Source organism: Anopheles coluzzii, chromosome 3, assembly GCF_943734685.1.
Source record: "Anopheles coluzzii chromosome 3, AcolN3, whole genome shotgun sequence".
Lineage (NCBI taxonomy): Eukaryota > Metazoa > Arthropoda > Insecta > Diptera > Culicidae > Anopheles > Anopheles coluzzii.
In genome coordinates, this window is record NC_064671.1 from 63,131,533 (window position 1) to 63,145,394 (window position 13,862).

At 39.5% G+C, this 13,862-nt stretch overlaps 3 protein-coding genes across 3 annotated transcripts in view; all 3 read left to right on the forward strand.

The window, feature by feature from the left end:
- The window catches only part of LOC120954733 (zinc finger protein jing homolog), a 156,627-nt gene that overhangs the window by 99,124 nt on the left and 43,641 nt on the right, over positions 1–13,862 (forward strand). The gene's annotated exons all lie outside the window — the stretch shown is intronic.
- LOC120958195 (elongation of very long chain fatty acids protein 4-like) lies at positions 2,833–8,326 on the forward strand. Its single transcript, XM_040380821.2, has 5 exons — positions 2,833–3,521; positions 5,353–5,581; positions 5,662–5,824; positions 6,748–6,919; positions 7,757–8,326. Exons 2-5 carry the CDS (start codon positions 5,397–5,399, stop codon positions 8,095–8,097), a joined length of 861 nt encoding a protein of 286 aa, XP_040236755.2. The 5' UTR covers positions 2,833–3,521; positions 5,353–5,396; the 3' UTR covers positions 8,098–8,326.
- On the forward strand, positions 11,440–13,845 carry LOC120958194 (dehydrogenase/reductase SDR family member 7). The gene is made up of 6 exons (XM_040380819.2): positions 11,440–12,056; positions 12,134–12,283; positions 12,362–12,717; positions 12,792–12,905; positions 12,969–13,135; positions 13,282–13,845. The coding sequence occupies exons 1-6, from the start codon at positions 11,930–11,932 to the stop codon at positions 13,334–13,336; spliced, it is 969 nt and encodes a 322-aa protein (XP_040236753.2). The 5' UTR covers positions 11,440–11,929; the 3' UTR covers positions 13,337–13,845.

The window sequence follows — 13,862 nt, forward strand, 5'->3', positions numbered from 1 at the left end:
ATTGAGTTAGTTACTTAATTAATTAGTAAGTTCAAATTGCATAAAAACAAAAAGTTTGTACCTTGATTTTAAATGAACTTTTTTTAAGTTTTTAATTGCTATACGTAAATAACATAAACCGATGGGAATATCATGGCAAAACAATCAAAATCTTCACTCACTTACCGTGTTAACCGAAAATTGATCATGTCAATGCGCATCCGGATTGCGTGCGTAGATTCTTCGACGTAAATTTTCACCCGATCAATTACTTACACCCATTACCGGCGTATGGCATGCAGATCGGCAATGTCCTGCGCCGTTTCGGTGTTTCATTTTCTATAAATGATTTAATTTTGTGCGAGACATCCTCAATCATACTTGCGCAGAGCATGGGCACGTAGCTGGAAGGGCTCACCGCCGGGCGCAAGATCATGAACTTTCTTTTTTCACCGTTTTCTTTATCTCGTTGACGTCTTTCTGCAACGTGATAAAAGATGATTAAGCGGAGGGAAATTTTCGAGTTTGCTACTCGCTCCCAAAAACCATGGTTGCAAGGTATGTCGAAGATTTGGTTTTTTGATAACTTTTCGCCAATAGTCTAAAACAACAATTTAACATGCAGTGCAACTTTAGATGAATATAGTCTACTTGTACAAGATAATTTTAATAGTTCATAAAATAAAAGAAAGGCAACGAGATTTGATAAATAGTATTAATTTTGTATGGAATAATACGCAGCATTTAACAAAACAATGCAAGGTCGTTTTACTTCTGGTGTACACTATAAAACAGGTTACGATCGTGGATGTAAACGGCCCCGGCATTGATTATAGGGATGCTGGCATTATCTTCCGTGTCTAATCTCCATCTAGGTCAATCTAACGCTAACTGCAAAGTGCAAAGGGCACGCCTCGTGCGGTCAGTTGTCCTTACCGTAGAAGGGACAAGAAGGTCTCACTGGCCTGGCCGGTGGGTGGCGCCTTAATTAAGGGGATTTTTTATTCGCGATAGAATGCGGACGCGCTTAATTTGCCACCAGAACCGGTTTTGCAAGGAGTTCTTAGGAATTCTTTCCAGCCAGTTGTGTAATTCTCGTCTAGGAAGAAAGTGAACAGGTAGTTAATGTATATTAATAATTTCTTCGTTTTTATTTTGTATTAAAATTGTTTTTTCATTGTTCCTAGTTACATTTAATAACGACTTATCACATTGACAGGCCATCTAAATTGAAATGACATAATTGAACCACGCAATCTGATAGTTAATCTCTTTCTGCAGTACGATAACTATCAATGATTTGAAGCACGAAATACGAATACGAACCTAAAAAAGCCAGTGAGCGTCTGATGTGTGTACGTAGTTTCAAAAGTTTCGTTTTTCTATGACTTCGTTTTTTTGTTAATTCAATACGAGAATAATACACGATAAAAGCACGAATCAAAAAACGAATCATCAATTCATCAATTTTGATGAAATATTTTATTCTATTTCATATTTACTTTTAAATTATTCAAATTATTTGAGCGATACAGACTTAGCGTGCCTTTTCGGCCAATATACAAGTATAGAAATCGTCGTTATTCGGCTCATTGAATTTATTTTAAATTTTCCTTTTGTCACTTTCATTGGAACGATTGGAACGATTAGAAATGCCAAATACATAAAGATGCATTAATTGAATAATCAAACAGCAAGCAAAGAACGACTCAGACGGCTCACAACACTTAACTTTTGACCTGCACTTTATATGCGTTTAGATTTCTTTTTATCTTGTACTTGTTTGCCCAACCTTCCAGTTAGAATCTTATTTTTCGCGTCGTTTTTATTGCAAACAACCCCGAGACAGTAATTAATCTGCAAAAAACGCTCCGAGGTAATGAATTAATTTTAACAAAATTAAATCAGCTCGCTTTAAATGAAACACATACAACTAACACAAGGTATGATATAAATTGTGTGAAAAGAATAGCGAAATAGCGTTTGGAAATGTAAATCATTTAATTAAATATTTTTATTTACTCTCATCGGTTATCTAGAAAGAATGTGTTACCATACATATGTTATCTATTATGCAACAAATCTTCAGCCTTGTTTAACGCTCTTCTAAAGTACCTTGTACTGATTTGTATGTTAATCTACCGCTAGCAGTCGATGTTGAAAGATTGTTGCAACTATTCACTTTCCTTTGTCATCACTCTTCGAGGATGGTTTGTTAAATGTCACTTTGCAAGAAATGGTGTATTTATCACTCACAATCGCACACTTCGAGCGATCTACTATTAGTGTAGCTAGGGCGATTGTTCAACAAAGTTGTTTGGTGTTAGGTTTTACACTCTCAAGCACCCCAAGCTGAGAACTGTTGTTTGAGCATTGTCTTTACATTTGCCAAAGCTTAGCACATCATGCAAAGAGTAAACTTGAGCCATTTGCTTTTACTTTCATTTCACCAAAGAACATATTTGTTCGATAGAAACTGGCAAACGTAAACCGTGTGCGAATCGATCCACCCAATCAGTTGCATCCCCTGGCCAACAATTAACTGTTTTATGAGCCTCGATCGTCACACGCACCGTCGCTCCCTTCATCCCCGACAAGGCTTAATTCACTTTTGCCATCTCTCTTACACACCAGACACCAACAACGCGCAAAACAAGTGTCGTATGGCATGTGTTTGTGTATGGTGTGTGGGTCACGACACTTCCAGCACAGGTCCCCCCCATTCGCAACAACCGCCAAGGGAGTGGAGCGCCGTACATGCAGAAACGAGAGGTGCGCTTAAAAGCGCAAAAATAATAATGCATTGATCAGGGAAAATCGTGGCCCGTTCGCGCTTTCCTGTCCACACGCTGGCTAACGGTGGCGTCATTGTTTCTACGCACGCCGAACCGTGCACCACGCGAGTGGCAGGTCACCATCGTTTGTACCGAGATACGGGCGTTAAAGTGTATCGAAGCGAAGTTGTGCATTTTGTGGAGGAACTGAGCGTACGCCTAGAGCTGTTTCCCAGTCAACTGGAAGGATACTGTGTGTGATTGACATCCCTTGGGAGGAATAAATACATCCCCATTGGAGTTTGTGAAGAGTGTGTTTGCAAGGAGTTTTGTGTGACGCGTATGTGAACGCTGAGTGGCAAAACACTGTTCCAAAATTAGAATCGTTTCCTGCACAACGTTCTATTCACTTCAAAACGATAAAACTTTCTTTAAAAACTTTCCTACGCATCACAACACAACAACAACGGCCGGTGTCATTGCATATTGGTTTTAGCGCGCTTGTTTGTGACCAGCTAAAATCCCTCGATCGCAGCAAAAACCTACCTGTGTCACCCTTGACAGAGGCATTAAAAGACAAAATAAAAGTTTAAGTTAAATAGCTGAATTCCGGGACTTCCACCGAAGGCACCGGCGCAATCGTAGTCGTCGTGGCATTGGCCGACGTTGACGAACTTCTGCTGACCGTTTGCTTCCATATTACGTTTTGAGCGGCAATTGTTGGTTCCGGTAAAGAGGCGAACGATTTCGATCGTTGCTGTGATCAATGTGAGTAGTTTGAATTTAAATCATTCTAATTTATGTTCATAGAGTTTGAGATCTTTGTAATTATGACCTCCGTGTATTAATTGTGTTGGGTTAATATGTTATTTAAAAATAAAGGAGGGAAGCAATAATATTTATAGTGTTTTTGCTGTCACTCTAAAATTATCCAGCCCAGTAAGCAAACATTTAAAATGTATAATTTTAAAGCACAATACTCATAAACCAGCTGTATACTTTCATTCTGAATAAAAAATATCACTAAACTATCTGAATTTGAGCGATTCAATAGAAATATATTTTTATACTTTATCGTGCTTTTGCCAGTTTTATAAATGCCTTTGTGCATTAAATTATAGAAAATTTTAAAATCATTGATTAATGTGTAAAATATGAATAATTTCCAAGCAAACAATGTTAAACGTAATGCTTGTAAGAGGAATGAATGAAGGAGGAAATATTTTAATGAATGTGTTGTAACATTGTAACTGTCCACATATAACAATGTGTTATTTAAGAAGGTGAAAATTGTTGAATCCGATAGTATATTGGAAAACGCAGCCGCTACAGGAGGCTACGCTAAATGAGGCTTGTTTTCGAAACTGTCTGCTAGTAGAAAGGATTCAGACTCTTACAGGTCCAAGTGAAAAAAATAAAACGTTATGAAGATAATATTTCACAAAATACCCATCAAAATATATAAAAAAATGTAAACATTTGTTTTATTAAGTTATTGCTATTTCTTTCCCGTCCCATCCTCACTCACTTCCGCATCGATGTTCTCTGAGACCGCTACGAAGGCGTCCGTTTATGTTTTGGAGGAAGTGCAGACGAATACAACATTCTATTGCAATGGGCCTATCATAATGACGTCTCCACATCCTAGTATCGGCATCACAAATAATATACTAGATTCTACCCTTATTTATATTTATTTAGACAAGCTAGATAAACTACTTTGCGAATACACGAACAAACATTAAACCCGAACAGCAACGGGCGCCTTTGTAGCGGTCTAAGAGAACATCGATGGTAAATTGGGAGGTGGGAGGAAAAAAATATCAGTTTATGTTTACATTCCTTAACTATGTATGTAACAATGGCAAACATTTGCGTTCTGCTAAAAATCGTTGCTAAGGGTTTTGAGTCGCTTTTGTCTGATCGGATCAGTTTTGAATCGTTATTGGCTAAATTGGTAAGACTGTCATGACAAATTAAAAATATATTTGAAAATTCTTTTCATGTTTTGCATTGTATTTTCAAAACAATAAAAACTTATGAGAAACACTTTGTTTGTATTTTTATATGCTTTATATTTTTTAATTTACAACTTTATAACTATCGTTATCAAACTCATAAATCTTTACAGTAACAGTAATAAAACTAAATCGTCTTTTAAAAATCGTTAAAAATGTATATCTGTAAAACCATCCTAAAATGTGTTACTTGTATTTTTTCACGGTTTTAAATGCTTTGATTTAAAAAACCCTTTTTGTTTAAGTTGCTTTATGTTATGCTATTTATATAAAATCGTTTTTTCGTAATAAGTTCGTGGTCCGTTTTAAAACTATGTAATGATGGTTTTGAACATACGAACACAAATACACAAAGATGTGAAATAGTATTTTGTACACATTGTAGATTTACTGTTTTTTTATATCTCTTCCGGATTTTGCGATCGGATTTTTTTAAATCGAGAAAACGGCTCTCCAACGTAATTACGATAGTCGTTGCACGGTAGCAATTGTAATGATAGCTTTGATAGGAGACTTTGTCTCTTAAATACATTTTCTTCGTTTTTTTTTAATCATTTGTATATTTTTCCTCATTTACATAGATTTCTTATCAAAAGCCCTGCGACGAAACATCCTTAACACCACCATGGCCTCGACCAACATAAGCGAGAGCATTCCGTTCTACGACGTGTTCGGTTACTACGAATGGACGTTAACGCTAGCAGATCCCCGCACGAAAGGATGGCCGATGGTAGACTCCCCGATTCCCACGCTGACCGGCGTCTGCATATACCTGTTCATCGTATGGATTGGTCCAAAATTAATGCACGAGTAAGAGCGTCAACTTCAGCGCCTCTTCCAAGTCCTTCAACTGACATCTCATTCCCATCTCATTGTACCTTACCAATCAGCCGAAAACCGTTCGATCTCACCACCTTCCTGGTGCCTTACAATTTGGCCATGGCCCTGCTGAATCTCTACATCTGCCTGCAGCTTTTTATCGGCTCCACCATGCGTCGGTACAGCTACATCTGTGAACCGTGCCGGCAGAGTTTTCATCCAGCGGAGCTTCGTGTAAGTAAACCAGAGCCCGACTACCCCATATGTTAAGGACTTGTTTCCCCCCAAAAGGCCAAGTGCCGAGTGTGTGTATCCGGTATTTTATTGTACCGAATTGTCGTGACTTCTCGCCGATACCGTATAAGGTCATTGCAATGACCATGGACATGGAACCACAGGGCATCAGTTATCAAAGGCAACGATCAAGTGCTGTGGATCATGCCGGCAAATTACATCCTCCGTAAACTGTCTCTCGCGATTGACTGCGCAAAGCGAAAGCTCTTAATTATGGTTCCTGTTTTTCGCCCCAAATTCGTCCCCGTCTGACCCCGTGCAAGATCTGCGAAACAAGTGAATGATTTATCAATGCACCGCCCCAAAAAAACCCAAAAACTCGAGCCTTTTGACACACATTTACGAAGCTTTCTGGCCGATGTTTTCTTTTGATTTATTTGACCATGTTTCTGACCGAGGCACGAGCATAACAGGTCGGTAAATTTTTTGGAGTTTACGCGCTCTCGAACCGGATTACTGCACTCGTTTTCTTCTAAAACAAATATTCTTTACTCGATTTCACCTATAACGACACCTTCCCTTGAGTGCCTTGAACATGGATGAACTTTAAACCCCTATTCGACTAGTGAAATCAAACTGGGAAGATTTCACTTTCGTTGGTGAACCACGGCACGTGAGTTTGCGGTTTCCGACTGCAACGTTTCATATCCTGATGGATCGCGCTCATGCTGGCACGATTCGATCAGCTGGTCGAGTGCATCGGTTTCTCTTTCGCAGGCCTTGTTTTCATCTTTCCGTCGGTCCATTATTCATGTTCAGTTTGCTATCATGTCGGTTGGGAATTTATTTATGTATTGCTCCCCTCTCGTTGGGTTTGCTTAAACTGTTTAATTTTCCTTTGTGCGTCGCTTCTTCCACCGCAGATTGTGGATGCCGTCTGGTGGTACTATTTTTCCAAGGTGCTCGAGTTCTCCGACACTTTCTTCTTCATTCTGCGTAAGAAGGACAATCAGCTGACTTTCCTGCACGTCTACCACCACAGCACGATGTTCTCCTTCTGGTGGATCGGTGTGAAATGGGTTCCGAGCGGAAGCAGTAAGTATAAGATGTTTGATTTAAATAGTTATACTTAGAACCAGCGCATTTTATTGTGGTGAGAGATGAATTCAAGAGCATATTACTGATGTTGATAGGGCATGCAAGGTTAATAGCTATTTTTTCCATAACTTGGTCTAAATATTTAATGAATTCAATAGCCCATCTAGTTACATTTCTCCCCTCTACTAAACCATCCATTCAACAATCACTAATCGAAAACATAGACAGACAATAATTTGCAGCCTTCGAATATCGTTTCCTGTTCGAACACTCAATTAAGCGTTTGTTCAAAAGTTATAAAAATTAAAGTTTAAAATTAAATTAAGTTATAAAATTAAAATTACTTCTACAGTTTCAACTGCCCTTCATTCTTTCTTCTATATCCCAGCATTATACTTTAATAGGATCGAAACATGGGTCGAAAAATGCAACTCCACCGACACGCACAAATGATTCGTTCATTAATCTTCGAAAAGGAACAGATGAAAGAAAGGAAGCAAAGAACGGGCAAAATCAATTGAAAATTAATGTGCAAACTACCAAGAGTCATTTGTTAAAAAATATCTTTTTAATACCTACTTTACAGCTACCTTGCAAGTGTCTCTTGAACATCATTTTTACTAAAATGTAATGTCTGACACATCATTGATATGCAAACTCTCTCCCATTATGGCTACCAAAATCGCAGTCAAATTTTTCTCCGGTATTATATTTTATGGTTCGATTTACTGAACTTATAATAAACCATAATTATAATGCACCAATTCAGCGGGGACAATGGTGATGATCTCAGAATAATCGTTTTCTTTTACATTTTTTCCATCCCACTTTCAGCGTTCCTTCCGGCAATGGTCAACTCTTTCATACACGTGCTAATGTATACGTACTACGGTCTGGCTGCGGTAGGACCGCACATGAACAAATACCTCTGGTGGAAGAAATACCTGACAATCCTTCAGCTGATTCAGTTCACCGTGGCCATGATGCTCGGCATCAATGGAATCATTACGGGATGCGAGTTTCCGCTCTGGATGCATTACACACTGATCGGCTACATGATCTCGTTCATCCTGCTGTTCGGTAACTTTTACGCACAAGCCTACATGCAGGGCAAGCCGATCCAGCAGTTCGAAATTAACTGCATCGATATGGGGGCGATAAAGAAATCGGAGTAAGACAGGCAGCCTGCTTCGGTGCGTTCCCTGTCTCTGTATCATATAGCTCATATCCATACTGTTCCAGTTTTTTTAAACGGTTTTGCTGCTGCGTTTGTACATTTTTTGCTCGTAATGTATCTTTCGTGAAAAGGGTGTATTTTTATCTCTAATGCTTTCCGTTTCTGCTCAAATTGAACTACTATTGTTGTTAGGAAATAAAGTAAAAAACGATATAGTATTAATGTAATGAATCGTAAGCGCACGTTTTATTTTTTTTATAAAACAAATGGTGTAAATAATCCGAAAATCATAGTCATAACAATCATCCAAGATAAAGAATTTGCAGTTTGCAAATTGAGAACAAGAGTATTGCAGAGAGTAAAGAAGGGTCAGTTTTAGTTGTTATAAAGTATCGCACAAAGCTGTTTTAGTTATAGTTTAACAGTTTTATAACACCTCTAAAAGATTTATTTCAAATTTCTCTTAAGATTCGATGGATGCTAATTACAATTATTTTTCTACGGTCACTTATCCTGCCGTAATGCATATTTCACTGAAAGCCAAGGCCACTAGTTGTACAGGCAGACAGACAGGCACACAGAAAAATAAGCTTAATTCAATTTTATATGTTTGAAAATGTGATCCTTTCAACAAAATTCATGTTACTCCCGAAGCATAGATTGACGCCAGATGTTTAAATACAATTGATTAAAAAATATGCAAATTAAGGTTCAACGTAAAGTGATATTGAGAGGCTTGCGAATTACAAGCCACATTATTTTTTTTTTGTTAATTTTACGAACATAAATAAAGTCGAGAGCCTCAAATGCCTTTGAAATGCATGCAAATGCAAATGCAAAAAAAAACTTAAAATCCAGAAATGGGGCCCTTTCCGTTTTAAGTTCGTAGGCTGAATTTTCAGCCTGTCAGATGTTTGCATTGCATAGCAGTTTTCGAGCAGCTATCAAAGTGAGTATAATGCACAGGTGGGCTTGTCCCAAGGTATATGAATTTAGAAGGCTGATTTTTATCCCTTCTGTTTCTGAAGGAAGATTTTAATGGTGTTTTGTGAATTCGTCAAGCCTCCAGACAGCTGGTTTGAACAAAAGCTTTCACCCATCCTGTCAAAAAGCGATATTCAAATTTGGTTATAAAAAACATGCTATGATACCACCTGGACTACATACACTTTGATTCTGGATTACATCACCAGAATGGTGATGCACCAAAAATGGTGTTTACATTTATCCCAGATCTCTTTAATGCACCTTGGGATAAATGTAAACACCATCTTGTTTTGCCATTTTTAAAGCAGGTACTCGAATCTAATTCTAGCTTTGAGGCTAGATTAATCTAGAAATAAAAATTGCAGGCTAGTTTTGTGTGTGGTTTTGCATGAAGTGTTTACATGATTTCAGCCTCCAACTGTCAAACTCCATACAAAAAACTTACTAGAATCGTGAAGAGCCCCAATATCAGAGTTTACGGCACGAATCGTATCGAATAAATGATAAAAGGCATAAAAGTACCACATTTTATTAAAAAAAAGAGTAATCAGAAGGATTTTAGCTGAAAACGTGAAATTGGACTTACGCTGATTCCTCGGGAACGCATAAACCGCGTAGCTTGGGAACAGGCTGTACTCTACATCCTTTTTAGGATCACACCATCACTTGCGTTTGAATATGCTAAGTTCAAAGCTTTTTGGTCAAAAATATCTTTAAATAGTATTGTAGACATGCCTGAGGAACATTTAATCTTGAATGTGAGGAAAAAGATTAACGATATGAATTGTAATAAGATTTTCGTAATACAGGGTTTCCCACGATATATTGGTTGGTTCCCATCAATTTTTGGTGGATTCCCATATTTTTTTGGTGCGTTCCCACGATTTTTTGGTCGTTTCCCAGAATTTTTTGGTCTAATTGTATTGATATCCAATCGGAAAATACCAATAAATTATAGGATCGAACCAAAAATCTATGGGATACAACCAAAAAATCGTGGGAACGCACCAAAAAATCATGGGAACTGACCAATAAATCGTGGGAAACCCTGTAAAATCAATCTATTCCGCAGAACACAGGTTGGAGCCACTGCCTTATACGACTCATAAACGGCGTTCAAACGGCTCTGAAAGGTCAATCTGAAAGGAATCCTGAAAGACTCCGTTTATTAGATGGAAAATGGCAAAATCTAGACAAAAGCGTTGCGGGCAGCCCTGCCGACCCCTGGACTTGCAGTGGCAGCAGCAGTGGCTGGACGGTCAACGTCCAGGGGAACGCACATTAAGCGCGAATCGCTTTAAAGAAGTGTAAAAACTGAGGTCCATAACAAAAAAAAATGAAAAAAAACCTCTTACGGGATGTTTGCTTATCTCGCAATACTTGTACAATTAGTCCCCGAGATACGCGGTACCTCTAATACGCGGATTCAGATATACGCGATCATCTAAATTTGATAGTGCTGTGAGCAAATTGTTCTGAGTTGACATATTTATCGTCAAATTCAACATAAATTCTCTTCTGCTCAAATATTATAATTCTTTTAAGAAGGTTTAAAATTGTTGAAAACATGGCCGAAGCCGTAATAATGTGAATCCAAATAAATAAAATAAGTAAAAGGTTTAAAATTGTAATATACAGTTCGAATTTCATCAAATAATCACGAAAATAAGTGATAAGTGATAGAAACAGAGAAATTCGTGCTCGGAAATTCGAGATACACGGTATTTTGCGGCCATTTTCGGACCCTTTTTATAGTGTATCTCGGGGACCACCTGTACTGATAAAACCTTTGGGGACGCTTTTCTTCAACAGTTCAACGAGGGTTCAAAGTTATCTCGGTTGCTTATCAGTACCCTTTCGCTACCAAAGACCAATAAATCTTTATCAAACCAAACTCAACATGCCTAGTGTACACATATTGCTGCACCAGTTCATAATGGCATCCTGTCATTTGTAATTTGGGTAATGACATCGACATAAAATACATATATTTTATTTGAAATATAAAAAAAACTCTTATTGCCATGCCATATGCAACAGAGAAGCCAACCCTGTCTAGCAATGATCATGATCTTGACAGCTACCGGTTGCTGAGGCTGTGGTCCATGTATGATCGCACTTTCTAAACGAATTTTTGTAATTTATTTTTACGTGATGCAGGAAGTGATAATGTTTTTCCTTGCTTAGTACGCATAAAATACGGTATTACGCCTAAAATTAATTCATAATACTATACACTCGTAATTCACTTGACAGATAGATGGCATAAACAAAACTTCTTTGCTGCGCGGAGTGATTCACACCAAGAGCTATCGAACTCACCTGTTGGCGTCATCAGCGTGCAAGGCGATGAAATCATAAACATTGCAGCTGTCGGTGATCGGCTGTGTGCACTGTTTGCTAAAATATTTGAACCGGTCCTACCGGTCCGCGCCGCGTTTGGAAAATAGTAAACGATCATTGCACTGCTCCCTCCCTGGGGGTCTGCTTTATCAATAGTGCCGCAGCTGCGTTTCGTTGGGAAACTCACCCATACGACCCCCCTCCCGACGACGTATGGTGACAAAAGAAAGTGCGTACGCGGGTGTCGTCGTGTGATATCGTCGTGCGTAAACATCGGTTGCAATTGCCCTGCGCACGGCGTACCGTCGCGGATGACTTTTTGACAACAGCGCTTTCTGCGGGTGACAATAGAAACAATCGGGCAGTGCAAACGATCGTGCGTGACAAACCAAAAAAGAACAGGGAAAACCTGGTCCAGGTGGGCGTGTACTGCTGTCGTGTTGTGTGATCGCAATTGAGGGGAATTTTGTGTGCGCCTTGGCATCGGAACGGGCAAAACGATGGCGTTCTTCTTTAACTTTGTCGCCATCAGCTTCTTCCTGTACCACCTGGTGCGGCTGATAATGTGGGCCGTGCTGGATTCGGACATCGAACTGTTCTTTCTCTCCAAATTGGGCAGACCCATCTGTAAGCTGACGGCAATCGTGATGATTGCATTGATTCGCAAGTACGATGTGTCTAATACACTTTTCTTCGTTTTTCAGCCTCACTTCGGGGGAAAGTGGTATGGATTACTGGAGCATCCAGCGGCATCGGGCGCGATCTGGCCATTGCACTGGCCCGGCAAGGTGTTAAGCTGTGCATTTCCGCACGTAACATTTCCGAACTGCTGAAGGTGAAGCAAGCTTGTATAGGTGCGTAGTAGGCATTGGCAAAAGGCTGGAACCAAATCTCTCCAAACAGTAAATTGATTCAAGCTGTCCCCTTTTTAGCACAATCAAACGGAAGTCTCGGGCCGAACGATGTGTACGTGCTAGAGATGGATATGCTCCATCTGAACCACCACAACGATTACTTCAACATGGTGCTGGACCACTTCAAAACGGTCGACATTCTGGTGAACAATGCGGGACGCTCGCAGCGGGCCGAGTGGGGCTCGATCAACATCAAGGTCGACCGGGAGCTGTTTGAGCTGGATGTGTTTGCTGTGATCAATCTTTCCCGTGTGGCGCTCAACTTTTTCGCCCGCAACTCGATGAAGGGCCACCTGGTGGTGACGAGCAGTACGGCGGGCCTTATCGGGGCCCCGAACTCCGGTACCTACACCGGTGCCAAGCATGCGCTCCATGTAAGTGGTGCTTTATGCTAATTAATTTAAAGATATGAGCTTAACTTACTTCTTCCGATTTGATGGTCACGCAGGGCTACTTTGAAGCACTAAGAAACGAATACCCCAACGTGCACGTTACGATGTTCTGTCCCGGACCGACGGCCACGAACTTTCTGCAGGAGTGCTTCACCGATACTCCCGGCGCAGTAAGTACTTTGCGACAGAAGCAAAATAGAAATAGAATTCTAAAAACGATTTTTTTGTTTCAGAAATACAACCAAACCGTGCAGCCGACCGATCGGCGTATGACAAGCGAACGATGCGGTCATCTGTACGCATTGGCCATTGCCAACAAGACCCACCTGAGCTGGGTCGGAACGTTCCCGATCAACTTTCTGCTGTACATTGGCTGCTACTACCCGAACTTGAAGCGAGTGTAAGTGTGCACTAAAACATGCATTATAATTTTACAAAATTTTCTTTTCAAACACCATCACTTAAACAATCACTTATTTATCACCCAGTAATTATTATAATTTAATCATTTCCTTCTTCTCTGTGTCGTGGTTTGTGTTTTCACAGCCTGCTGAAAATTATTGGCATGGAGCGTTTGCAGCGTGTTCGCGACAGCCGGTAAATTGGCGCTAATGAATTGAAATAAAGCAGAACAAGCCTACTGGGTTGCAGCAAAACAGCGCACACACACATACACCGGGCAGCGGGACATGGAGCGGCCACCCAATGTTTTACATTCCAAAGTGCCTAATACACGCGTAACTCTCACGTGTCCTACGTTCATACAGCATCAACTTCGCCGCATCCAATCCACACACACGTTTCCAGAACGAAGCAGCATTTTACTGGTCAATTATTTAAAGTGTTTTTTTTTTCTATCTTTCTTTAGTACAATTTACACTATCATTCTCGTTTACCACGATATTAGCGGATGTGTTGTCTTTTTTCTACTTAAATTATTTAAGCACTATTATTAACTTTTTCTTGTAATCGTGCATCGCATTTAGGTTGTAGCATTATAATTTTTACATGTTTTTTTTTGTTTTGTTGTAAAGTACCGCTTACACAATGCTTTTAGATGAAATTATTTAATAAAGATATGCTCTTGTTTCTCGACAGAGTTCCACCACACATACGTCCTCTTTTTC

Excerpts from the sequence above, each read along its gene's own strand:
- LOC120958195 (XM_040380821.2), top strand. The coding sequence starts at position 5,397 with ATGGCCTCGACCAACATAAGCGAGAGCATTCCGTTCTACGACGTGTTC. Across the intron at positions 5,582-5,661 it reads GGTCCAAAATTAATGCACGA|CCGAAAACCGTTCGATCTCA; the intron begins GTAAGAGCGTCA and ends CTTACCAATCAG. Across the intron at positions 6,920-7,756 it reads ATGGGTTCCGAGCGGAAGCA|CGTTCCTTCCGGCAATGGTC; the intron begins GTAAGTATAAGA and ends TCCCACTTTCAG.
- LOC120958194 (XM_040380819.2), top strand. The coding sequence starts at position 11,930 with ATGGCGTTCTTCTTTAACTTTGTCGCCATCAGCTTCTTCCTGTACCAC. Across the intron at positions 12,284-12,361 it reads GGTGAAGCAAGCTTGTATAG|CACAATCAAACGGAAGTCTC; the intron begins GTGCGTAGTAGG and ends TCCCCTTTTTAG. Across the intron at positions 13,136-13,281 it reads TACCCGAACTTGAAGCGAGT|CCTGCTGAAAATTATTGGCA; the intron begins GTAAGTGTGCAC and ends GTGTTTTCACAG.